Source organism: Carex rostrata, chromosome 23 (assembly GCF_964058835.1).
Source record: "Carex rostrata chromosome 23, lpCarRost1.2, whole genome shotgun sequence".
Lineage (NCBI taxonomy): Eukaryota > Viridiplantae > Streptophyta > Magnoliopsida > Poales > Cyperaceae > Carex > Carex rostrata.
Genome location: NC_135940.1, coordinates 1,547,211 through 1,574,968, shown reverse-complemented (window position 1 = coordinate 1,574,968; position 27,758 = coordinate 1,547,211). Strand labels below are relative to the sequence as shown.

At 29.8% G+C, this 27,758-nt stretch overlaps 1 protein-coding gene and 1 pseudogene across 4 annotated transcripts; one reads left to right on the top strand and one right to left on the bottom strand.

Annotated features, from left to right (window-relative positions):
• Positions 1 to 415: 415 nt before the first annotated feature.
• Positions 416 to 10,543, bottom strand: LOC144574475 (mediator of RNA polymerase II transcription subunit 15a-like; annotated as a pseudogene). The gene is made up of 9 exons (XR_013518227.1): positions 10,363 to 10,543; positions 9,737 to 9,845; positions 9,048 to 9,114; positions 7,646 to 8,473; positions 7,345 to 7,412; positions 6,952 to 7,026; positions 5,762 to 6,597; positions 5,298 to 5,650; positions 416 to 450 (listed from the first exon to the last, which is right to left on the bottom strand). The product of XR_013518227.1 is annotated as a mediator of RNA polymerase II transcription subunit 15a-like (transcript).
• LOC144574955 (zeta-carotene desaturase, chloroplastic/chromoplastic-like) lies at positions 2,300 to 4,837 on the top strand. 3 transcript variants are annotated; one of them, XM_078325060.1, is made up of 6 exons: positions 2,300 to 2,631; positions 2,731 to 2,803; positions 3,590 to 3,700; positions 3,789 to 3,853; positions 4,139 to 4,303; positions 4,528 to 4,837. In XM_078325060.1, the coding sequence occupies exons 3-6, from the start codon at positions 3,640 to 3,642 to the stop codon at positions 4,549 to 4,551; spliced, it is 315 nt and encodes a 104-aa protein (XP_078181186.1). In that variant the 5' UTR covers positions 2,300 to 2,631; positions 2,731 to 2,803; positions 3,590 to 3,639; the 3' UTR covers positions 4,552 to 4,837. The 3 variants fall into 3 exon arrangements, 2 of the variants coding, with proteins under 2 accessions (XP_078181186.1, XP_078181185.1); XR_013518321.1 differs by having other exon boundaries at positions 2,300 to 2,803; positions 3,781 to 3,853; XM_078325059.1 differs by having other exon boundaries at positions 2,300 to 2,803.
• Positions 10,544 to 27,758: the final 17,215 nt, after the last annotated feature.

Below are 27,758 nucleotides of genomic sequence, written 5' to 3'. Positions count from 1 at the left end.
TCCAACCTCTATGGTAGTATGGTGTCTACTGTCTAGGCTGGTCGCCATAGAGAATGGTTGCCTGTCCATTTTTTAAATTCCTCCAATAACGTTCCCATTTTTATTATTTTTTTGTTTTAATTCCGGTCAATAAAAGTTTCGGGAATATCAACTCCATACATTTTGAAGTTATTGGAAATTAATTTGGCAAAAAAAAACACATTATTGTGCAAATTAATGTAAACTTACCAATTGATAATAGTATCATTTTCAACATTCAGTTAATATAGAGAAGTAAACTTCAAAACAGTAAATCGGAGCATATTTATTTTATTTACCTTTATGTAAAGTAGAAACATAAAATATAGAATTAATACGAAACATTATGCTTTGACAAACATTTATATATAAGGCACGTGACCCATTTTTACAGGCTAACCTGAAATCTTTTCGCGGAATTTATATACAGATCTACTAGTACAAAAAACCCCTTCACCGACTCTTAATCACCGACTGTTTTAACCGAAGCATCAGTGTTGCTATCCCTACACTGACTCTTTTATTAAATAACAGTCAGTATTGTCATTCAACACTGACGCTTGAAAAACAGTCAGTGTTTGTTATAAACATTGACGGTTTTTAAAAAAAACAGTCAGTGTTGGTTATCAACAATGACGGTTTTTAAAGCGTCAGTGTTGAACACCAACACTGACGATTTTTAAAGCGTCAGTGTTGATACTCAACACTGACGCTTTAAAAACAGTCGGTGTTGATAACCAACACTGACGGTTTCTTTAAAAACCGTCAGTGTTGGTGGTCAACACTGACACTTTAAAAACCGTCAGTGTTGGTTATCAACACTGACGGTTTTTCAAAAACAGTCAGTGTTGAACACCAACACTGACGGTTTTTAAAGCGTCAGTGTTGAGTACCAACACTGACGCTTTAAAAACCGTCACTGTTGGTGTTCAACACTGACTGTTTTTGAAAAACCGTCAGTGTTGATAACCAACACTGACGGTTTTTAAAGAAACAGTCAGTGTTGGTTCTTAATTTTTTTTTTTTTTCAAATATCATAATTAAAAATATATTATTTTGGTTTGAACATTTCATTGAACACATGTAATACATTAATTTGTTTAATAAAATCAAGTTAAAACTTAAAATCTTTCAAGTTTTTACAAATACGAATTTAATAATTACAAGATAATTTCAAGTTGGTACTCAACACTGACTGTTTTTTGAAAAACCGTCAGTGTTGATAATTTAGTGTAAGAATTCAGTTTATCTATCTAAATAGCAATACTGTAAGAATCAAATTTTAATTTAGTGTAAAATACAGTATCTTTTTGTGTGAAAGGTCATCAATTTAAATATTGGATGTGAAATCTTAATAAATAATGGAGTTTTGAAGACCAGACTCTATTTTTTTCTAAAAAAAAAAAAAAATTCTAGCTTGCAATTAGATATAACCATTCTCTAGCTAGCAATTAGTTTTCAATATATGCCCTGTCTAAATGATGTATAGTATATATTTAAAAATTAATTTTTTTTCAATCAAAAAATAATTTTCAATATATCAAATGAATATAATATTAACTGTCCGAAAAAAAAATTCAAAGCTAATTGCAAAATACTTTTTTAATAAAAAATTGGAGGGTTCAATTTTATAACTTAATTTTTAACTAAATTTAACTTATTACTTGTCATGTAATAATTTAATTTTTACATTACTAAATTTATAAGTTAGTATAATAAATTACTGGAGGATTACAAACACTGACTGTTTTTATTGTAAGTTAGTATAGTAACTTGTCATGTCTCACACGTTTGTCAAATTCAACATAAATAAGCTAATATTGAATGTCCAAACTAATTTGTCAAAATTTTCCCTTATTCCATGAACTTTTGCAAAAAATATATCTCTTAAATAAAATTCAATCTATATAATATAATTCTATACATATAGATTATTTTGCAAACTTTTTTATTTCTCTTCCTTGCAAATTTTTTAAAAACCTGTCAAAAGAAATCACCGACGGTTTTTGAAAAAACAGTCAGTGTTGGTGTTCAACACTGACTGTTTTTTAAAAAACCGTCAGTGTTGGTGTTTAACACCGACTGTTTTTAAAAAACAGTCGGTGTTAAACACCAACAGTGACTGTTTTGTTACAAACCGTCGGTTATTCATCAATACTGACTGTTTTGTTTTATTAAAAAGCGTCGGTGATTCATCGATACTGACTGTTTTTGTTAAAAACCGTCGGTGATTTTTTTTAATGCCGCTGAAATTTTGGAAAAAAACGCGCCATGCCCCTCTCCGCCTAAATATCAAAACCCCCTCCGCCAAAACGTGCCCAACCCCAGACAACACTCCCCCCTCTCCCCGCGCGCCACCCCTCTCCTCCCTAGCGTCCACCCCTCTCCTCCCGCGCGCCACCCCAGACAGCACTCCCCTCTCTTCCTCTCTTCGCCTCTCTTCTCCGATCTACCTAAACCTAGCATTCACCCCCTTCCAGGTTCGAACCCCCCTTTTATTTTACGTTGCTGTGCGCACGAGGCCTCTTCTGCCGGAGGAATCGAAGTCGGTCCCGTGGCAAATCAACGCCAACTCCATTTCTCTCTCCAATCAGTCCCATAAATTCGAATTTGGTACAGTTTCGCCTCTTCCCTGTCTTGACTCCAGGTTTTTTCCCTTCTACCATGGATCGATAGTCTCGAATCCGCTAACTCCTCTTCTTTCTCTGGCAGCTCCTCCTCACTGTGCTCGTCACTGTTTTGGTTCCGATCGACTCTCGTCAATGCCTAATTGGAGCAATTTCGGGTAAGAAACTGAACTCTCTAGATATATATTTCTTCGATTGAAAGCTCTAGGAAAGAAACTACATAAGGAATGTAAATGGTATGTTGACCTTGAGCAGAATGAGTGGAAGCAATGCTGTGGTTTATTGTCTAATTAAATGACAGTTTGGGCATTTTGGTCCCTTCCGTTTTATTTTTGGGATTATTTTAGTTTGTTTGCATTTTCTTTAATATGAAGAAATGAGGCCAAGTTTGTGGCATGTTTTTTTTTTTTTTTTTTTTTTCTGTTTTGTTGGTCGCTTGAGTATTGTTGTTTCATTTTACCTTTATTTTTGTTTCTTTACATTGTAAATTATAGCTGCGGTTGAATTATATAATCTATGAAAAGTTTTCAAGCATGCCTATAAAACTTATTAGTAATTTGCTTGCCAGTTCAATATTTATAATCATATTGCGATTTGCTCACTTCGACCTGTGTGAAACAGTGTTAATGTGTTGCATAGAATGTATTAATGTGCTCTGACTTAAGCTGTTTGTTTCTTTGTTTATTCTCATTGACATGTGGATGTGAAAGTAGTATGAGGGGCAATTTGGGTACTTTTCACATTAATTCACTATTAGTTTATGAAACAGCTGGATATGGAGTGTTAATAAATATTTAGGGTTTATTAATACTGGTTTCTGTTTTCATATAGTGGATACTGTTTCCTCTCTGGACATAATATTTTTCAAAGCTTTTACTTACTATGTTCATATTACAATTTTAATTAATTATTTCCTCAACATAATTTCACCTTTTGTCTTTCAGATTTTCTGGATAAACTCAGTCCATACAGTCTCATATTTCATATTCCTGTCATGGCAAGGTTACACATATTAACAGAGCAACAAGGCATCTATATACCTGACAGTACTCCAGGTAAAAAAAATAGACATAAATTTTAAATTTTTTTCATTTTGCAGTGTTTATATATTTGACATTTTACTTATTTATGATAGCATACCAGAATCGTGTGGCATACTAGCTAGTTGTTTCTACCGTTTTAACACATTCGGCTTTCATCGATTGAAGGTACTATTTGGTTCTTTAAAATTAGTTTTAATAGATTAGGTAAATTTAAAATTAGTTTTAATAGAAAAGTTAATAGATTGGGTAAATTTGTGTGTTTTTGAACTTTAGAAGGGTAAATATGATATTATGAATTTTAGAGGGGGAAATACGTAATTTCAAAGTTGTTATGAATCTTGGAGGTGCATATGTAGATTTTTTAGGGGTATGCCTGGATATTTTTTTTTTGGTTTGCTTACTTTCGTTAATATTATATAGGTGGTACTGAAGTGAATGATTCTTATGCAGGTACTTGAGCTGTTCCCTTCATCTAGGGGCTTAGAGCTCATCTGGTCATCAGTGGTAAAAATTGGCCAATCTCTTTACCGTGAGGCTCCTGGAACTGACCCATTTAGACCTGACCAAAAGTCACCTGTCAAAAATTTCTTCCTTGCTGGTTCTTACACTAAGCAGGTGATTATCATCATATTACTTAACCAATTTATTGTAAAAAAATATCCGAACACATGGCAATTTAATTGTAGGGACTTATAGTTTTATATTACAACTAATTTTAAGAAGTATCCAACTTTTTTACTTTTCTATTACAACTAATTTTATAGTTTCATATGATCTTATAATGACTTTTGGTCAATTTAGATTATGAAGTTTGTTATTCATACCTTCTCTAATTGTAGGGACACAATTTAATTGATCACTAGAGGAGATAGAGGCAAGCAAAGTCCGACCACCGCTTTGATACCGATCGACTCTTGTCAAGCAATAATTGGAGCAATTTTGGGTAATTAGACTTCTCGTGTCCTTGCTCAGTCCAGTCAACTATAAGAATTGTATATTTTTCTTGGACAACTTCTAACCTATTTACAAGAAATACAATGTTGTTAATTTCAATTGCATATTTTGTTTTTATGGGTTACGTAAATTTTGCTATAGTGTGGTTTTTTGTGAATGAATATGTTATGTTGTTAAATTGTGTTGCCTTTTATTTATGTTGTCTACATTATTTGCATGATATTCTATTTAATGTCAATGAATGTGGAATAGTTATATGGCTAACAAAATATGGAGGTTAGCCTCGATACAAGCGGAACCATACCAAAATTTTTATCCCAACACTGACTGTTTTTAGGACCTACACTGACGCTTTTTTAAGCGTCACTGTTGAACACCAACACTGACGCTTAAAAAAACGTCAGTGTTGGTGTTCAACACCGACGCTTTTTTAAGCGTCAGTGTTGAACATCAACACTGACGCTTAAAAAAGCGTCAGTGTTAAACACTAACAATGACGCTCTAAAAAGAGTCAGTGTTGTGCTCAACACTGACTCTTTTTCAAGCGTCGGTAAAAGGTAACCTTCACTGGCGCCGGCTTTACTGACGTCGCTATAACAGTCGGTGTAGGGGTATTTTAACAGTCGGTGAAGGAGTTTTTTGTACTTGTCTAGACAAATAAAAAGTTTAATTATATTATGACCCAAAAACATATGTCATTTATATAATAACATAGGGGTCTTCAGGGTTAACAGTTTTCCATTTAATTATTTTTGAGAAGAAGCCCCCACCCGCGAACTGGTCAGTGGAATCAGTCTTCCTCTTCTTGGTTGGGGGTGAAACCTCAGCCTCAGGATGTGCCAAGTTCTTGGCCTGGAGCCGATACTTGGTCATAGCCACCATGTCATCATTTAATGCTGCCTGTGATCCATTTCCTAGTGCTGACCCTGGTATCCTATCTACCATGCTCACTACAGATGCTATGTCTTTTACTGCAGCATTTAGTTGACTCCGCGGCATTGTTCTCAACTACATGCACAAATTAGTTTATCAGATTGACTAGGAAAAATACTTTAGATTAGGGCAACTTGAACATTACGGTTACCAGCAAAAAATTAAATGCAAGCAAGAAAAAGTAACCAGTCGAGCGAGCTTCTGGAATGGCGTCTCAGACTCAGGAACTTGATTTGATATGATAGTTCCTTGGCCTGCTTCAGGGCTGGTGAATTCAGCAGGCAATGGGGAAGCAGGTATCCCTGGTGTACCAACAGCAAGAGGTTTTGCCTGAGGCTGACCCATTTGACCAGTTTGTGCACTATTTGTAGGTAGTGGTTGACCTGCTTGGCCAGCAGCAGAGTTATGCATCAATCCGGCACCCAGCTGCTGCTTCTGTTGCTTCTGCTGCATCAAACACTGTTGTGGCTGAATTTGTTGCTCCTGGTGTTCTTGTTGAGGCTTGAGAACTTGTGCAGAACGCATGTTTGTTTGCATCCCAGCCATGGTGACAGTGTGTGGCACGATGCTTGAGCTTATAGCAGCACCAGAACCAACCATCTGGGGAGCGTTCATAGTCTTCTGCATGGTGGGGCCCATGGCACTCTGCTGTAAAGATCCTAATCCCGTGCCACTGGCCTGAAGCTGATCCGACTGTAATCTATTCTTCATGCCCTGCTGCGTAGCATATGGCATGCGCAAGTTATTTGACTGGATCATGGCACTGGTGCTCAATTGATGCTGGGGCTGGTTCTGGTTATCCGGGCCCTAGCCTGGAATTGTTGCTGAGATACCTTCTTGTGATTCTGGAGAATACTAAGGATCTGCATCTCGTAAAGAGATAACTTGTCTTTAAGGCCAATCTGCATGTTGTGTTTGCCGAGCTGCAGCACTGCCATGAGGCGCTCCAGACCCATCTTAAAATGCTTCATTTTCTCAATCTTCTTCCGACTTCTAGCATTCACCGGTACAATACTATCCAGCTGTACAACAAAGAGAAAGAGAGAGAGAGGGGGGGAGAGAAAGAGAGTGAGAGAGAGAGATTGGTTACTAGCTGTGTCAGATTTTTCTGCAGTCCAAGAGGTAAAAGCTTGATACCTAACCAATTACTCTTCACCCCAATATTGGACAAATCAATTGTCGGTCATGCATTGAGCTTTGTTGAGGTACCAAACAATATCAGTCAGTAAGACTTCTGACAAACCCAAAAAAGTACAAAACAGGTTCTTCCTAGTTCAGTGCCAAAATTGCCAGGTTAACTACCAGTATGAGTGGGTATATAAGAGGCCCAGAGACAAAATTAGTGCACAAAACAAAAAGAATGAGAAAAAGCGTACTTTCCTAAGCTTAATTGAAAGCTTCAGATGGACCTCTCTAAGATCTGGAAAGTAAGTGTCCTTCAAATATTTTATCTACATAGAAGGAACAGAAGAAAAAAAAAATACCAAATCAGTGCACAAAAGCAAATGGTCAAAATGCAAAACAAAGCATATGAGGAACCAAAGCACCCAAACAAGTCTAGCATTGACATAGGTTATTTTAGTACATCATGTTACTGGTCAGATTGATACCAGTATAATTCACTAGTACAGATACAAACCCACAAGTTAAATTATTCTGAACAATAAATTTATCTCTTCATAATAGAATTGATAAAGAAAAGTTACTCATAAGTGACAGTTTAAGATTATAGCCAATTCAATCTAAACAGATGGAAGTAAAAGAAGCACCCTTTGATACATCTCGTCCTGCCAATCTTCCTGATGCCCTGTCTGAGATGCAGAATCCATTGGTGCAGCTAAATATTAAAAGATAGCACAATTTGTCAGAAATTCTAGAAGACAAGACTAGATTGAAAACCATCTCCAAAATCCTATTTTGTTAAAACCTAAAGATCATTATCATTAAAAGAATGATTAAAAGTTTTAAAGGCTTTACATAATTTGTCATATCCTTATGTACTAGGAAATTCAAATACTAACCATGATCACATCTAAAAAAAAATATATAATAAAGGGGTGTAAATCTTACAGCTCAAAGCAACATCCTGGGGTACCCTCTGTTGTTGCTGTAGTTGCTGTTGTGGGACGAACCGTTTTTGCTGCTGCCTCTGGGGATAAATTGCATTCATGTCCTGCGTTTGGAGTAGGGCAGGGGATCCTTGCATTTGTTGCTGCGGCATCTGCATCTCCCTCTGCCGCATCAAACTCAGTTGTTGCTGCTGCCTCTGGGTATCAATTGCATTGTTGTCCTGCGTTTGGAGTCGGGCTGGGGATCCTTGCATTTTTCGCTGCGGCATCTGCATCTCCCTCTGCTGCTGCTGCTGCTGTTGTGGCAACTGCTGCTTCTGTGATTGGAATTGAGACAGCAGATGTTGTTGTTGCAATCCAGCATTTCTTTGCATTTTATTCATGTTACCTGCACCCCCACTTCCCAGCAATAGATTTTGTTTTAGGCCAAGCATCATTTGCTGGTTCAGCATCTGATTCGGTTGCAACTGGTTCTGCTGCATCTGGCTCTGTTGCATCTGGTTTTTCTGCATTTGCAACCTCTGTTGCTGCAAGTCAGTCACATTATTTGTCTGTTGCATAGGCCTGGTGGGATTCTGCATCATGGGTTGCGACTGTTGAGGTTGTTGCTGTTGTTGCCGCATGAGTGGCTTCTGTTGAAATGAAGCACCCCTGCCCACTGGTTGTTGCTGGACTGAGTTCAGCTGACTCTGTTGCATCCCACCAGCTGGCGCTGCTGACATCATCCCAGATCCTCCAGCACGTGCTGAAGAGATCTGCATCTGGATCTGCTGCTTCTGCTGCTGGTGCAACATTTGATTTTGTGACGTGAGCTGTTGCGGCTGTTGTCCTATTTCATTATTTACATTGCAAGAAGCTCAATTATAATTAACACCATAATAATACAGGCTTAACAGCGCATTTGTCAGTAGAGAAACAGTTTCAGCATTTTCACAATAAAAGTTTAATCAAGACTCTCTAAGGACCAGCTGTACACCTATATCTTGTATTTAAATGATCTCCTGAATTTAGTTATGTGTATGCATTGATCATGACAATGAACCAGATCAACAGTCGATTTTTATCATTTGGAACTTCTCAACATATTGCTCCTAAATAAATTGTCATTGCAACCAAATTTTTTGACATGAAGTGTCATAAAATATTTTATATGTGGACTCCTCAACATATTATATTATACACAAACAAATGTATGCCCAAAAAATTCATTATCAGGATATTCAGAACCACAATTCTTGATTTTTAGCAATAATTTGCCTCATGCGAGTAATATAAGAAATATGTTTTGTATCACCCATCTTCTTATTCAAATGCTACAGAACAATAAAAGTTAATAGGAAGGACATTTACTCATAAAACTAGATAGAAAGTACAGTATTCTGATGAAGAGATTATGTTAATACCTGGGTTGATCTGAGTCTTCCTTTCTAAAGACATCATTTTTTGAGAAATCTTTGTAAGATAATCACTCTGAGAGAAAACCATAAAAAATAGAAAGAAAGATACTAGACATTAGTTTCAATTAAAATTAATGATCGGACACTACTACATCAGTTCATTTAAAAAAAAAAAAAATGTGTTATTTTTGAACTTTTAAAAGTACTTTCTACACTTATTTTTCAGTCTTCTTCGGTCTTTTAAAGAAATATCAAAATGTCTTATTATTTCAATTGGTTAAAAACAGGATCCTCGTGTTCAGTTCCCTGGAGTTAGGAGCTAAAAGTTAGATGACACTTTCTAATTATAAGCAGGCTAAAAGTCTCCAATAGATGCAACTTATATTAGGTATAGCAACTTAATGAAGGTCTTTAATTGTAATTGGGGTAAAAAATTCACAAGATTAGCAAACGACAGTAGTACAATATCAAAAGAGACTACTTTTATATAATAACAATCTGGCAATGCCAAATGGTGCTGAGAGAAGAGAGGAAAGTGCAGAAGAGAATTCAAACAGAGTTGGATTCGGATATTCGATTTGTTTTCTCATTAAAAAAAAAAAATCTGGCATGCCACCACCATATAAAATGTTTAGAGGAATAATATAATGATTAACATCAAAATAATTAAAAAAAAATAGTAAAAGTAAAGGCACCTTAGTAGTAGCAGCACTGTAGATCTGTTTCTCAAACTGAGCCGCAATATTTTTAAGCATGTTTATATTTTCTGGAGCTACAGGACGATGCTTCTTTACTGTGTCCATTCTAAAATTACAAAACCATTAATCAACTAATTAACGGGCTCAAATTGATGTTATAATTATAAATGCACAGATAGAGTTATCTCAATTTTCATTTTACCAGCAATGTTTCTAATTTTATCAATTGGTAAATTGACAATATCCAGATTAAATGCTTGTATTAGAAGCTGGCAAATATATGCAATAATTGTATTAGAAGTATTACACTTGAAAATCATCCCTTTTACACAAAAGAAAGAAATCGAAAAAAAAATGACTACAAATATTAAATGGTAAAAAAAAAAATTTACATACCCAAAAATAATTACAATAAAGGATGGAGGAAACTACTCTAAAGAATCCAACCTGATCTTCTACAATATGATTGATACGATTTGATACAAGTAAAGAATATCGGTTTTGGGGGATTTACTCCTTGATTAATTACAGCTCTTAATAAAAACTTCTTCCTGATCAAAATTCACCTAAAATAGAACTCCAGACCATAGAAACTTAGAAAGGATCAATGAAAAACAGCTTACATCTTGTTCAAGATTTTTTGCCGAGTGTCCGGTGGCAGATGCGATCGCCAATCATGGTTAGTGCTTGAATCGGGTCCAACACCAAAACTCGGGCCTGTAGCAGCACCGCTTTGCACAGCATTCCAATTAGAGTCCATAGTCGGTATGGGTTGCTCCTTATCTACAATGAGTTGAAAAGATAGAAAGTAACACTAGTGGAAAAACAGAAATCAGGATCGGCTTATCTGGATCGGTTATATGGACACCCGATCCTAATAAGTATCTGGATCGGTTTATTTAAAAAAACCGATCCTAAAAACTATTCAGATCGGTTTTTAGTAACAACCGATCCTAGTTTATTACTATTAGGATCGGTTTTTTGTGGAAACGGATCCTGATACTATCAGGATCGGTTTTATTTTAGAACCGATCCTAATAGTTCAATCATTTGGATCAGTTTTTAGTAAAAACCGATCCTGATAGTATCAGGATCCGTTTCCAACAAAAACCGATCCTGATAATTAAAATATCTCAAATAAATCTTATTAATTGAAATATATCATAAAATAGCATCTGGATCGGGTCTATATATAATAACCGATCCAGATAACTTAAATACATCTAACAAATTAAAATATATCAGAAAATAGCATCTGGATCGGTTTTTAGCAATAAAACCGATCCATATACTATCAGGAACGGTTTTATTGCTAAAAACCGTTCTTGATAATTTTTTTTTTTTTTTTTTTTTTTTTTTTTTTTTTTTTTATTTATTTAAAGGTAGCATTGTAAAACCTGGCCAGCTTTCAAGTATGTTTTTTTTTTTAAAAGAGGTTTATAATTGAATTAATTTCTTTAAAGAGGTCAAATTAAAGATATTTCATTCCCTATGTACATCCTATATATGAACCGTCTGATCAAATTCGAATCAATATGGTCTTGGTCTAACCATATATATTTTGTTATCTCAGGTAATATGAATTCGTTTCCATTTGTTCATGACATCAATTAAGCAATTAATTTTATGGTATTAATTTATAAATAACAAATAAATAATTAAACAAACAATTATACAAACACAAACAAGTTGTTTATTTTTTTTAAATAATCTCTGGTTATATATATATTTCTCAGATAACTTAAATACATCTAACAAATGAAATATATATCAGAAAATAGCATCTGGATCGGTTTTTAGCAATAAAACCGATCCAGATACTATCAGGAACGGTTTTATTGCTAAAAACCGTTCTTGATAATTTTTTTTTTTTTTTTTTTTTTTTTTTTTTTTAAAGGTAGCATTGTAAAACCTGGCCAGCTTTCAAGTATGTTTTTTTTTTAAAAGAGGTTTATAATTGAATTAATTTCTTTAAAGAGGTCAAATTAAAGATATTTCATTTCCTATGTACATCCTATATATGAACCGTCTGATCAAATTCGAATCAATATGGTCTTGGTCTAACCATATATATTTTGTTATCTCAGGTAATATGAATTCGTTTCCATTTGTTCATGACATCAATTAAGCAATTAATTTTATGGTATTAATTTATAAATAACAAATAAATAATTAAACAAACAATTATACAAACACAAACAAGTTGTTTATTTTTTTTAAATAATCTCTGGTTATATATATATTTCTCAGATAACTTAAATACATATAACAAATGAAATATATATCAGAAAATAGCATCTGGATCGGTTTTTAGCAATAAAACCGATCCAGATACTATCAGGAACGGTTTTATTGCTAAAAACCGTTCTTGATAATTTTTTTTTTTTTTTTTTTTTTTTTTTTTTTTTTTTTTTTTTTTTTTTTTTAAAGGTAGCATTGTAAAACCTGGCCAGCTTTCAAGTATTTTTTTTTTTTTAAAAGAGGTTTATAATTGAATTAATTTCTTTAAAGAGGTCAAATTAAAGATATTTCATTCCCTATGTACATCCTATATATGAACCGTCTGATCAAATTCGAATCAATATGGTCTTGGTCTAACCATATATATTTTGTTATCTCAGGTAATATGAATTCGTTTCCATTTGTTCATGACATCAATTAAGCAATTAATTTTATGGTATTAATTTATAAATAACAAATAAATAATTAAACAAACAATTATACAAACACAAACAAGTTGTTTATTTTTTTTAAATAATCTCTGGTTATATATATATTTCTCAGATAACTTAAATACATCTAACAAATGAAATATATATCAGAAAATAGCATCAGGATCGGTTTTTAGCAATAAAACCGATCCAGATACTATCAGGAACGGTTTTATTGCTAAAAACCGTTCTTGATAAATTTTTTTTTTTTTTTTTTTTTTTTTTTAAGGTAGCATGGTAAAACCTGAACAGCTTTCAAGTACGTTTTTTTTTTTTTAAAGAGGTTTCTAATTAAATTAATTTCTTTAAAGAGGTCAAATTAAAGATATTTCATTCCCTATGTACATCCTATATATGAACCGTCTGATCAAATTCGAATCAATATGGTCTTGGTCTAACCATATATATTTTGTTATCTCAGGTAATATGAATTCGTTTCCATTTGTTCATGACATCAATTAAGCAATTAATTTTATGGTATTAATTTATAAATAACAAATAAATAATTAAACAAACAATTATACAAACACAAACAAGTTGTTTATTTTTTTTAAATAATCTCTGGTTATATATATATTTCTCAGATAACTTAAATACATCTAACAAATGAAATATATATCAGAAAATAGCATCTGGATCGGTTTTTAGCAATAAAACCGATCCAGATACTATCAGGAACGGTTTTATTGCTAAAAACCGTTCTTGATAATTTTTTTTTTTTTTTTTTTTTTTTTTTTTTTTTTTTTTTTTTTTAAAGGTAGCATTCTAAAACCTGGCCAGCTTTCAAGTATGTTTTTTTTTTAAAAGAGGTTTATAATTGAATTAATTTCTTTAAAGAGGTCAAATTAAAGATATTTCATTTCCTATGTACATCCTATATATGAACCGTCTGATCAAATTCGAATCAATATGGTCTTGGTCTAACCATATATATTTTGTTATCTCAGGAAATATGAATTCGTTTCCATTTGTTCATGACATCAATTAAGCAATTAATTTTATGGTATTAATTTATAAATAACAAATAAATAATTAAACAAACAATTATACAAACACAAACAAGTTGTTTATTTTTTTTAAATAATCTCTGGTTATATATATATTTCTCAGATAACTTATATACATATAACAAATGAAATATATATCAGAAAATAGCATCTGGATCGGTTTTTAGCAATAAAACCGATCCAGATACTATCAGGAACGGTTTTATTGCTAAAAACCGTTCTTGATAATTTTTTTTTTTTTTTTTTTTTTTTTTTTTTTTTTTTTTTTTTTTTTTTAAAGGTAGCATTGTAAAACCTGGCCAGCTTTCAAGTATGTTTTTTTTTTAAAAGAGGTTTATAATTGAATTAATTTCTTTAAAGAGGTCAAATTAAAGATATTTCATTCCCTATGTACATCCTATATATGAACCGTCTGATCAAATTCGAATCAATATGGTCTTGGTCTAACCATATATATTTTGTTATCTCAGGTAATATGAATTCGTTTCCATTTGTTCATGACATCAATTAAGCAATTAATTTTATGGTATTAATTTATAAATAACAAATAAATAATTAAACAAACAATTATACAAACACAAACAAGTTGTTTATTTTTTTTAAATAATCTCTGGTTATATATATATTTCTCAGATAACTTAAATACATCTAACAAATGAAATATATATCAGAAAATAGCATCAGGATCGGTTTTTAGCAATAAAACCGATCCAGATACTATCAGGAACGGTTTTATTGCTAAAAACCGTTCTTGATAATTTTTTTTTTTTTTTTTTTTTTTTTTTTTTTAAAGGTAGCATTGTAAAACCTGGCCAGCTTTCAAGTATGTTTTTTTTTTTAAAAGAGGTTTATAATTGAATTAATTTCTTTAAAGAGGTCAAATTAAAGATATTTCATTTCCTATGTACATCCTATATATGAACCGTCTGATCAAATTCGAATCAATATGGTCTTGGTCTAACCATATATATTTTGTTATCTCAGGTAATATGAATTCGTTTCCATTTGTTCATGACATCAATTAAGCAATTAATTTTATGGTATTAATTTATAAATAACAAATAAATAATTAAACAAACAATTATACAAACACAAACAAGTTGTTTATTTTTTTTAAATAATCTCTGGTTATATATATATTTCTCAGATAACTTAAATACATCTAACAAATGAAATATATATCAGAAAATAGCATCAGGATCGGTTTTTAGCAATAAAACCGATCCAGATACTATCAGGAACGGTTTTATTGCTAAAAACCGTTCTTGATAATTTTTTTTTTTTTTTTTTTTTTTTTTTTTTTTTTTTTTTTTTTAAAGGTAGCATTGTAAAACCTGGCCAGCTTTCAAGTATGTTTTTTTTTTTAAAAGAGGTTTATAATTGAATTAATTTCTTTAAAGAGGTCAAATTAAAGATATTTCATTTCCTATGTACATCCTATATATGAACCGTCTGATCAAATTCGAATCAATATGGTCTTGGTCTAACCATATATATTTTGTTATCTCAGGTAATATGAATTCGTTTCCATTTGTTCATGACATCAATTAAGCAATTAATTTTATGGTATTAATTTATAAATAACAAATAAATAATTAAACAAACAATTATACAAACACAAACAAGTTGTTTATTTTTTTTAAATAATCTCTGGTTATATATATATTTCTCAGATAACTTAAATACATATAACAAATGAAATATATATCAGAAAATAGCATCAGGATCGGTTTTTAGCAATAAAACCGATCCAGATACTATCAGGAACGGTTTTATTGCTAAAAACCGTTCTTGATAATTTTTTTTTTTTTTTTTTTTTAAAGGTAGCATTGTAAAACCTGGCCAGCTTTCAAGTATGTTTTTTTTTTTAAAAGAGGTTTATAATTGAATTAATTTCTTTAAAGAGGTCAAATTAAAGATATTTCATTTCCTATGTACATCCTATATATGAACCGTCTGATCAAATTCGAATCAATATGGTCTTGGTCTAACCATATATATTTTGTTATCTCAGGTAATATGAATTCGTTTCCATTTGTTCATGACATCAATTAAGCAATTAATTTTATGGTATTAATTTATAAATAACAAATAAATAATTAAACAAACAATTATACAAACACAAACAAGTTGTTTATTTTTTTTTAAATAATCTCTGGTTATATATATATATCTCAGATAACTTAAATACATATAACAAATGAAATATATATCAGAAAATAGCATTTGGATCGGTTTTTAGCAATAAAACCGATCCAAATACTATCAGGAACGGTTTTATTGCTAAAAACCGTTCTTGATAATTTTTTTTTTTTTTTTTTTTTTTTAAAGGTAGCATTGTAAAACCTGGCCAGCTTTCAAGTATGTTTTTTTTTTTAAAAGAGGTTTATAATTGAATTAATTTCTTTAAAGAGGTCAAATTAAAGATATTTCATTTCCTATGTACATCCTATATATGAACCGTCTGATCAAATTCGAATCAATATGGTCTTGGTCTAACCATATATATTTTGTTATCTCAGGTAATATGAATTCGTTTCCATTTGTTCATGACATCAATTAAGCAATTAATTTTATGGTATTAATTTATAAATAACAAATAAATAATTAAACAAACAATTATACAAACACAAACAAGTTGTTTATTTTTTTTAAATAATCTCTGGTTATATATATATTTCTCAGATAACTTAAATACATCTAACAAATGAAATATATATCAGAAAATAGCATCAGGATCGGTTTTTAGCAATAAAACCGATCCAGATACTATCAGGAACGGTTTTATTGCTAAAAACCGTTCTTGATAAATTTTTTTTTTTTTTTTTTTTTTTTTTAAGGTAGCATGGTAAAACCTGAACAGCTTTCAAGTACGTTTTTTTTTTTTTAAAGAGGTTTCTAATTAAATTAATTTCTTTAAAGAGGTCAAATTAAAGATATTTCATTCCCTATGTACATCCTATATATGAACCGTCTGATCAAATTCGAATCAATATGGTCTTGGTCTAACCATATATATTTTGTTATCTCAGGTAATATGAATTCGTTTCCATTTGTTCATGACATCAATTAAGCAATTAATTTTATGGTATTAATTTATAAATAACAAATAAATAATTAAACAAACAATTATACAAACACAAACAAGTTGTTTATTTTTTTTAAATAATCTCTGGTTATATATATATTTCTCAGATAACTTAAATACATCTAACAAATGAAATATATATCAGAAAATAGCATCTGGATCGGTTTTTAGCAATAAAACCGATCCAGATACTATCAGGAACGGTTTTATTGCTAAAAACCGTTCTTGATAATTTTTTTTTTTTTTTTTTTTTTTTTTTTTTTTTTTTTTTTTTTAAAGGTAGCATTCTAAAACCTGGCCAGCTTTCAAGTATGTTTTTTTTTTAAAAGAGGTTTATAATTGAATTAATTTCTTTAAAGAGGTCAAATTAAAGATATTTCATTTCCTATGTACATCCTATATATGAACCGTCTGATCAAATTCGAATCAATATGGTCTTGGTCTAACCATATATATTTTGTTATCTCAGGAAATATGAATTCGTTTCCATTTGTTCATGACATCAATTAAGCAATTAATTTTATGGTATTAATTTATAAATAACAAATAAATAATTAAACAAACAATTATACAAACACAAACAAGTTGTTTATTTTTTTTAAATAATCTCTGGTTATATATATATTTCTCAGATAACTTATATACATATAACAAATGAAATATATATCAGAAAATAGCATCTGGATCGGTTTTTAGCAATAAAACCGATCCAGATACTATCAGGAACGGTTTTATTGCTAAAAACCGTTCTTGATAATTTTTTTTTTTTTTTTTTTTTTTTTTTTTTTTTTTTTTTTTTAAAGGTAGCATTGTAAAACCTGGCCAGCTTTCAAGTATGTTTTTTTTTTAAAAGAGGTTTATAATTGAATTAATTTCTTTAAAGAGGTCAAATTAAAGATATTTCATTCCCTATGTACATCCTATATATGAACCGTCTGATCAAATTCGAATCAATATGGTCTTGGTCTAACCATATATATTTTGTTATCTCAGGTAATATGAATTCGTTTCCATTTGTTCATGACATCAATTAAGCAATTAATTTTATGGTATTAATTTATAAATAACAAATAAATAATTAAACAAACAATTATACAAACACAAACAAGTTGTTTATTTTTTTTAAATAATCTCTGGTTATATATATATTTCTCAGATAACTTAAATACATCTAACAAATGAAATATATATCAGAAAATAGCATCAGGATCGGTTTTTAGCAATAAAACCGATCCAGATACTATCAGGAACGGTTTTATTGCTAAAAACCGTTCTTGATAATTTTTTTTTTTTTTTTTTTTTTTTTTTTTTAAAGGTAGCATTGTAAAACCTGGCCAGCTTTCAAGTATGTTTTTTTTTTTAAAAGAGGTTTATAATTGAATTAATTTCTTTAAAGAGGTCAAATTAAAGATATTTCATTTCCTATGTACATCCTATATATGAACCGTCTGATCAAATTCGAATCAATATGGTCTTGGTCTAACCATATATATTTTGTTATCTCAGGTAATATGAATTCGTTTCCATTTGTTCATGACATCAATTAAGCAATTAATTTTATGGTATTAATTTATAAATAACAAATAAATAATTAAACAAACAATTATACAAACACAAACAAGTTGTTTATTTTTTTTAAATAATCTCTGGTTATATATATATTTCTCAGATAACTTAAATACATCTAACAAATGAAATATATATCAGAAAATAGCATCAGGATCGGTTTTTAGCAATAAAACCGATCCAGATACTATCAGGAACGGTTTTATTGCTAAAAACCGTTCTTGATAATTTTTTTTTTTTTTTTTTTTTTTTTTTTTTTTTTTTTTTTTTAAAGGTAGCATTGTAAAACCTGGCCAGCTTTCAAGTATGTTTTTTTTTTTAAAAGAGGTTTATAATTGAATTAATTTCTTTAAAGAGGTCAAATTAAAGATATTTCATTTCCTATGTACATCCTATATATGAACCGTCTGATCAAATTCGAATCAATATGGTCTTGGTCTAACCATATATATTTTGTTATCTCAGGTAATATGAATTCGTTTCCATTTGTTCATGACATCAATTAAGCAATTAATTTTATGGTATTAATTTATAAATAACAAATAAATAATTAAACAAACAATTATACAAACACAAACAAGTTGTTTATTTTTTTTAAATAATCTCTGGTTATATATATATTTCTCAGATAACTTAAATACATATAACAAATGAAATATATATCAGAAAATAGCATCAGGATCGGTTTTTAGCAATAAAACCGATCCAGATACTATCAGGAACGGTTTTATTGCTAAAAACCGTTCTTGATAATTTTTTTTTTTTTTTTTTTTTAAAGGTAGCATTGTAAAACCTGGCCAGCTTTCAAGTATGTTTTTTTTTTTAAAAGAGGTTTATAATTGAATTAATTTCTTTAAAGAGGTCAAATTAAAGATATTTCATTTCCTATGTACATCCTATATATGAACCGTCTGATCAAATTCGAATCAATATGGTCTTGGTCTAACCATATATATTTTGTTATCTCAGGTAATATGAATTCGTTTCCATTTGTTCATGACATCAATTAAGCAATTAATTTTATGGTATTAATTTATAAATAACAAATAAATAATTAAACAAACAATTATACAAACACAAACAAGTTGTTTATTTTTTTTTAAATAATCTCTGGTTATATATATATATCTCAGATAACTTAAATACATATAACAAATGAAATATATATCAGAAAATAGCATTTGGATCGGTTTTTAGCAATAAAACCGATCCAAATACTATCAGGAACGGTTTTATTGCTAAAAACCGTTCTTGATAATTTTTTTTTTTTTTTTTTTTTTTTAAAGGTAGCATTGTAAAACCTGGCCAGCTTTCAAGTATGTTTTTTTTTTTAAAAGAGGTTTATAATTGAATTAATTTCTTTAAAGAGGTCAAATTAAAGATATTTCATTTCCTATGTACATCCTATATATGAACCGTCTGATCAAATTCGAATCAATATGGTCTTGGTCTAACCATATATATTTTGTTATCTCAGGTAATATGAATTCGTTTCCATTTGTTCATGACATCAATTAAGCAATTAATTTTATGGTATTAATTTATAAATAACAAATAAATAATTAAACAAACAATTATACAAACACAAACAAGTTGTTTATTTTTTTTAAATAATCTCTGGTTATATATATATTTCTCAGATAACTTAAATACATATAACAAATGAAATATATATCAGAAAATAGCATCTGGATCGGTTTTTAGCAATAAAACCGATCCAGATACTATCAGGAACGGTTTTATTGCTAAAAACCGTTCTTGATAATTTTTTTTTTTTTTTTTTTTTTAAAGGTAGCATTGTAAAACCTGGCCAGCTTTCAAGTATGTTTTTTTTTTTAAAAGAGGTTTATAATTGAATTAATTTCTTTAAAGAGGTCAAATTAAAGATATTTCATTCCCTATGTACATCCTATATATGAACCGTCTGATCAAATTCGAATCAATATGGTCTTGGTCTAACCATATATATTTTGTTATCTCAGGTAATATGAATTCGTTTCCATTTGTTCATGACATCAATTAAGCAATTAATTTTATGGTATTAATTTATAAATAACAAATAAATAATTAAACAAACAATTATACAAACACAAACAAGTTGTTTATTTTTTTTAAATAATCTCTGGTTATATATATATTTCTCAGATAACTTAAATACATCTAACAAATGAAATATATATCAGAAAATAGCATCAGGATCGGTTTTTAGCAATAAAACCGATCCAGATACTATCAGGAACGGTTTTATTGCTAAAAACCGTTCTTGATAAATTTTTTTTTTTTTTTTTTTTTTTTTTTAAGGTAGCATGGTAAAACCTGAACAGCTTTCAAGTACGTTTTTTTTTTTTTAAAGAGGTTTCTAATTAAATTAATTTCATTAAAGAGGTCAAATTAAAGATATTTCATTCCCTATGTACATCCTATATATGAACCGTCTGATCAAATTCGAATCAATATGGTCTTGGTCTAACCATATATATTTTGTTATCTCAGGTAATATGAATTCGTTTCCATTTGTTCATGACATCAATTAAGCAATTAATTTTATGGTATTAATTTATAAATAACAAATAAATAATTAAACAAACAATTATACAAACACAAACAAGTTGTTTATTTTTTTTAAATAATCTCTGGTTATATATATATTTCTCAGATAACTTAAATACATATAACAAATGAAATATATATCAGAAAATAGCATTTGGATCGGTTTTTAGCAATAAAACCGATCCAAATACTATCAGGAACGGTTTTATTGCTAAAAACCGTTCTTGATAATTTTTTTTTTTTTTTTTTTTTTTTTTTTTTTTTTTTTTTTTTTTTTTTTAAAGGTAGCATTGTAAAACCTGGCCAGCTTTCAAGTATGTTTTTTTTTTTAAAAGAGGTTTATAATTGAATTAATTTCTTTAAAGAGGTCAAATTAAAGATATTTCATTTCCTATGTACATCCTATATATGAACCGTCTGATCAAATTCGAATCAATATGGTCTTGGTCTAACCATATATATTTTGTTATCTCAGGTAATATGAATTCGTTTCCATTTGTTCATGACATCAATTAAGCAATTAATTTTATGGTATTAATTTATAAATAACAAATAAATAATTAAACAAACAATTATACAAACACAAACAAGTTGTTTATTTTTTTTTAAATAATCTCTGGTTATATATATATATCTCAGATAACTTAAATACATATAACAAATGAAATATATATCAGAAAATAGCATTTGGATCGGTTTTTAGCAATAAAACCGATCCAAATACTATCAGGAACGGTTTTATTGCTAAAAACCGTTCTTGATAATTTTTTTTTTTTTTTTTTTTTTTTTTTTTTTTTTTTTAAAAAGTAGCATTGTAAAACCTGGCCAGCTTTCAAGTATGTTTTTTTTTTTAAAAGAGGTTTATAATTGAATTAATTTCTTTAAAGAGGTCAAATTAAAGATATTTCATTCCCTATGTACATCCTATATATGAACCGTCTGATCAAATTCGAATCAATATGGTCTTGGTCTAACCATATATATTTTGTTATCTCAGGTAATATGAATTCGTTTCCATTTGTTCATGACATCAATTAAGCAATTAATTTTATGGTATTAATTTATAAATAACAAATAAATAATTAAACAAACAATTATACAAACACAAACAAGTTGTTTATTTTTTTTAAATAATCTCTGGTTATATATATATTTCTCAGATAACTTAAATACATCTAACAAATGAAATATATATCAGAAAATAGCATCAGGATCGGTTTTTAGCAATAAAACCGATCCAGATACTATCAGGAACGGTTTTATTGCTAAAAACCGTTCTTGATAATTTTTTTTTTTTTTTTTTTTTTTTAAGAACAACTTTGAAAATAAAATAGTATTAGAATCAGTTATTTCAAATAACCAATTCTAATACTATTTTTTTGTATATGGCATATGGTTCAATTATATGGTTGTTGTATATGTAATTAGTGTGGTGATTAATAGAATATATATATGGTTGTTGTATATGGCATATGGTTCAATTATAAATATTTTTTGATGAAAATTAATGTAATTTACATTATTAAAATTTATGTGATAATATAATTAGTTATTTGACATTGATATTTCATTTTGAAGTCATTTTGACTATTGAATTTTTTTATACAATCATGCATGATGCATCAATGACTTGTGCCATATAATAATATACATAGGACTTGAACCCTTGTTGTGTGGGGTTGTGAAGGAACGAATACGAATATTAGCATTTGGTCGATCGGAACCGTTAAAATGAAAGAATGTCATATTAATTTCACCATTATAAAATTTGATACAATTCGGGATTCGTGTACTAGTTCATCAAAGCAAAACAATATAGCAACATCGCACGGCCGTAAATAATTTACGTTGGATCAAAACATACAGTTGTCGGGCCTTCGGCACTTTTACGTTATTAATGTTCCATGTTATATCTTGATCATTTTAAAAATTATTACATGTCATTTAATTACAGACCCACCGTTGGATGATCATGCAGAAATGAACGGTCTGCATTCCATTTAACAATTTGATGCCATTAATAATAATAATAAAATTGTACAAAATTGATCATAGTAGAGTTGATTTGGCCATACAAACACAAATAAATAAATTTGATATTTTTCACATTTTTCTTAATATTTATCTGTGTACATGCATTATCAACAGAAAAGAAAATAAATGGTAGCCGTTTGATGGTTGATAGACCATCAATATGAGTGGGGTTTACCGCAGTGATCTTTCTTATATATAGTATCAGGATCGGTTTTTTATAAAAAACCGATCTTGATACTATTTTTTTTCAAAGTTGGTTCTGCAGCAAAAAAAAAAAAAAAAAAAAAAAAAAAAAAAAAAAAAAAAAATTATCAAGAACGGTTTTTAGCAATAAAACCGTTCCTGATAGTATCTGGATCGGTTTTTTATAAAAAACCGATCCTGATTTTTTTTTTTTTTTTGCAGAACCCATTTTGAAAAAAAAATTTATCAAGATCGGTTTTTATATAAAAAACCGATCCTGATACTATTTTTTTCAAAGTTAGTCCCGCCAAAAAAAATTAGTATTAGGATCGGTTTTTTATAAAAAACCGATCCTGATAATATTAGGATCGGTTTTTTATAAACAACCGATCCTAATGATAACTCCCTATATAACCTGCTTAGGGTTCTTCTTATTTTCATTCCGCGCCTCTCATTTTCAACTTAGCGTCTCTCTCACTGTCTCCGTCTCTCCCTCTGTACTCTTTGTGTCTCTCTCTCTGTCTCCGTCTCTCCCTCTCCTCCGTGTCTCTCTCTCTCTTTCTCTCCGTCTCTTCCTCTCAAAGCCGAGCCTCTCGCACCTCCGGCTCGGCCGATCAACTATTACGGTATTAACTTTATATAATTTTCTCATTATTATGCTTTAAAAACACATTTTTTTGTATTTTTTATTGTAAAATGTTTTTCCATCTAATTGTTACATTTGTTTTTATTTTTAGGATCTTTTTTAATCTCAAGTGATGTGATTGCAAAAGAGGTAATTATTGATTTTTTTATTGTTGTGCTTTACATTAATTGCATAAATGTGTGTTAATTGAAGAAATAGCTCAATTAGTCACTTGTATGTTTGTTAATTAATTTTTTTTGGATTTAAATTTCTTGTTATAATATGTAATGCTTCACAAAACTTTGTATGAACATGAATTTTTTGTAATAATTTAAGATGTGTATGATATTTAATTTATGATGTGTATATGATATTTGATTATTGTTTCTTACTGTGCAAAAAAAAATATATTTAGGATGCTGGCCAGCAAAATATATATGGAAGCTGGTCAAATAAATAAAAATATTTTTTTTAGCTTCAATAAAACATCAGGATCGGTTATTTTAAACAACCGATCCAGATTACTACTATTATGATCGGTTATTTTTTTAAAAACCGATCCAGATTTCAGATCCTCATTCCAACAAAAAAAAAAGTATCAGGATCGGTTTTATATAAAAACTGATCTTGATAGTTCGTATCTGGATCGGTTTTTATTTAAAAACTGATCTAGATATGAAATTTTTAATAAAAAAAAATATTCGAAAATATTATCAAGAACGGTTTTTATATAAAAACTGATCTTAATAGTTCCTATCTGGATCGGTTTTTATTCAAAAACTGATCTAGATATGAAATTTTTAATAAAAGAAAATATTCGAAAATATTATCAAGAACGGTTTTTATATAAAAACTGATCTTAATAGTTCCTTTCTGGATCGGTTTTTATTCAAAAACTGATATAGATATGAAATTTTTAATAAAAAAAAATATTCGAAAATATTATCAAGAACGGTTTTTATATAAAAACTGATCTTAATAGTTCCTATCTGGATCGGTTTTTATTCAAAAACTGATCTAGATATGAAATTTTTAATAAAAAAAAATATTCGAAAATATTATCAAGAACGGTTTTTATATAAAAACTGATCTTAATAGTTCCTATCTGGATCGGTTTTTATTCAAAAACTGATCTAGATATGAAATTTTTAATAAAAAAAAATATTCGAAAATATTATCAAGAACGGTTTTTATATTAAAACTGATCTTAATAGTTCCTATCTGGAGCGGTTGGTATTCTAAAACGGATCTAGATAACTACTATTAAGATCGGTTTTATGAAAAAACCGATCCTATTAGTTTCTATTTGGAACGGTTCTTTAAAAAATATAAAACCGATCCTGATAGTATCAGTATCGCCTTCATCAGGATCGGTTGGATTCCGTTACTGATATGTGTATATAACCGATCCTGATTCCATATTTTCCACTAGTGTAATACCCTTTCAGCCCTTTAGAATTAGAAGTACCCTTCATAAGCACCCAAACCAAGAGATACATATATAATCAACACTATGTTCAAACTTATTCACCAAATATGTTTTCCCTTTCTTCAAAACGGAAGTACCTTTATAAATTATCAAATTCTAATATATAAGAGCTAGAGAGGTAAGAGCATTCATGTTTTGTTCATTAGAAATCAAATTTCTAAAGGGCAAGCTACCTTTTAGCTTTCTACGACAAAAAAGAATAAGAAGTTGCCGTAGTAGGACAAGTACGTAGTAACCTTGGCAGCGGTAGGTTAAAAAAAATGGCAGAGATAATTGGAACGAAAAGACGCGAGATACAAAGCATGGAAGCCTATGAAGAAAAACTTAGTAGAAAGGCGGCGACCGTCGAGAGAGCTAAATAGAGCGGGGAATGCTATTTTGAGGAAGGTGAAAGTAGGACGAGTGGACAACCCACCTCTTTTATTGTGGGAAAATTTCAAATATAACCCTAGAAAACATGGAACTTGCGTATTCCCCACTCTAAAATTAATAAAATATCAATACTTTACCCTTCTATATATAAACTTCAAAAACTCAAAATTTTACTCATTTTATTATCATTTTAATTAGAACTCATTTTACACATTTTACCCTTTGTTAAAAAATAAAAGCTAATTAATAGCATGTTTTATAAAAATATCAAATTTCTAATTAATTTGTTTCCCAGGACGTACAAATGAATTATTTCTTTACTTCTGACGCTTACATGCACGAAATATGAAAATGGCCTGGTACTTCTGTTTTCTCGTGTTGCTTATACAATGTTTTCTAAGATTTTATTTATGTGGTTTCATGTTGAACATTTATTTTTATTTGAGTTGCAGTTTTTATATTTAATTCATTTATGATTTTAATTGGTCGTAAGTTTTAGTTATTAATTATATTTTATTCAGATTTTACATATTCTACGAATAAATATGTATATCTCGAAGCTTTCTGTATTGTAAAGAAAAATTAATAGAACCATAGCAAATATTAGGAAATATAGAAGGGAAAATATTATAAATTATTCCATCTTTCAAAATTTTCAAACTATAGAGTTTCTTAAATTTAACAACCACAACAACATCTAACCTTTAAGAGATATAAAAAAAAAAATGTGCATAACTATCTTCAGAAAATTTAAGTCATTTATGAGCGTTTTTAAATGATACACCTTTAATATAGAAAATTTGAAAAGTCGAGAAATTAACATTCTGACAAGTTATATATACAGCTTAGACTAAGACATAACTCATAAGCATACAAATTAAATGGCCTTGAGACGCATCATCGATCTGATCTCGCCACAAAGTTCATTTCATTAGTATGACAACATCAGTTAAGTAAGAAGCACAATAAAACCATTGAAAAGAAAGATGTAATCTTTTTTTTTTCAAATTGGATGTCCTCATATATATGGTTAGAGCTAGTGTTTGGTAAATGCCCCCGGGGGCCCAACCCGGACCGGTCCGCCCGTGCCCGTGCCCGGACCGGACCATGCCTGTGCCACGGGCATGCACGGGTACACGGGCACGGGTATTAAACGGGCCGGACCTGGTTTTTTGGAAAAATACCCGTGAGAACCCGGACCCCCGTACCCGTAACCCGTACCCGTGACGCCCGTGCCCGTGAACCCGTGCGCCCGTGGCAGATTTTTTTTTTTTTTTTTTACTTTTGGTCTAAAATTCAAAATTTAAACCCAAATTCCCTCCATTTCTGTTTTTTAAATACTGTTTTTTAATTTCTGTTTTTTAAATTTTGTTTTTCTTATTTCTGTTTTTTATTTCTGTTTTTTTATTTCTGTTTTTTAAATTCTGTTTTTTTATTTCTGTTTTTTATTTCTGTTTTTCTTATTTCTGTTTTTTTATTTCTGTTTTTCATATTTCTGTTTTTTATTTCTGTTTTTCTTATTTCTGAATTTTATTTTTGTTTTTTTTATTTCTGTTTTTCTTATTTCTGTTTTTTATTTCTGTTTATTTTATTTCTGTTTATTTTATTTCTGTTTTTTTATTTCTGTTTTTTTTAATTCTGTTTTTTAAATAAGAAATAAGAAAAACAGAAATAAGAAACAGAAATAAGATAAACAGAAATAAAAACAGAAAAAAAAATAAAACAGAAAAAAAAAATAGAAATAAAAAAATAGAAATAAAAAACAGAAATAAGAAAAACAGAAAAAAAAAATAAAAAAAAAACAGAAAAAAAAAACCGGATCCGGACCCGGACCGCCCGGCCCCCCCGTACCTGGACCGTCCTGCCCCCGAACCCGTGACGGGCACGGGTATTAAACGGGCAGGGCAGGATTTTTGAAAAAAAAACCCGTGATGCCCGGCCCGTTTTGCCCGTGTGCCCGTGACGCCCGTGACCGTGGCTACCCGTGCCCGTGCCCGGGTTTTGCCCGGACCGGCCCGTTTACCAAACACTAGTTAGAGCTCACCTGCTTTTATAACTTTAGTACATGGTTAGAGTTGCACTTTGTGGTAACATTACCCATTTGTAAGGGTGTCAACGGGTACGATATGAGTTAGGTGGAGATATTTTCATACTCCTACCCGTTATGATAACCAAAAAAATCTTTAATCTTATCCGTCTTTTCGAATACGGTATGGATCGGGTAAACGGATAAAAAAGTGTCATTAACATTTCGATTTGTGCTTTCAATAAAATATTTTTCAAAATAAGAAAAAAAATAATGAATATAAATAATTTGTATTATGAAAATTTAATAAAATAACAAATCATGTATCATCTTCATACAAATATATATCTATATATATAATTTTATTT

Bases quoted from the DNA above. Each gene is read 5' to 3' on its own strand.
- LOC144574955 (XM_078325060.1), top strand. From the start codon at position 3,640: ATGGCAAGGTTACACATATTAACAGAGCAACAAGGCATCTATATACCT. The intron at 3,854-4,138 runs GTACTATTTGGT...ATTCTTATGCAG, and splicing joins TCGGCTTTCATCGATTGAAG to GTACTTGAGCTGTTCCCTTC. The intron at 4,304-4,527 runs GTGATTATCATC...CTCTAATTGTAG, and splicing joins CTGGTTCTTACACTAAGCAG to GGACACAATTTAATTGATCA.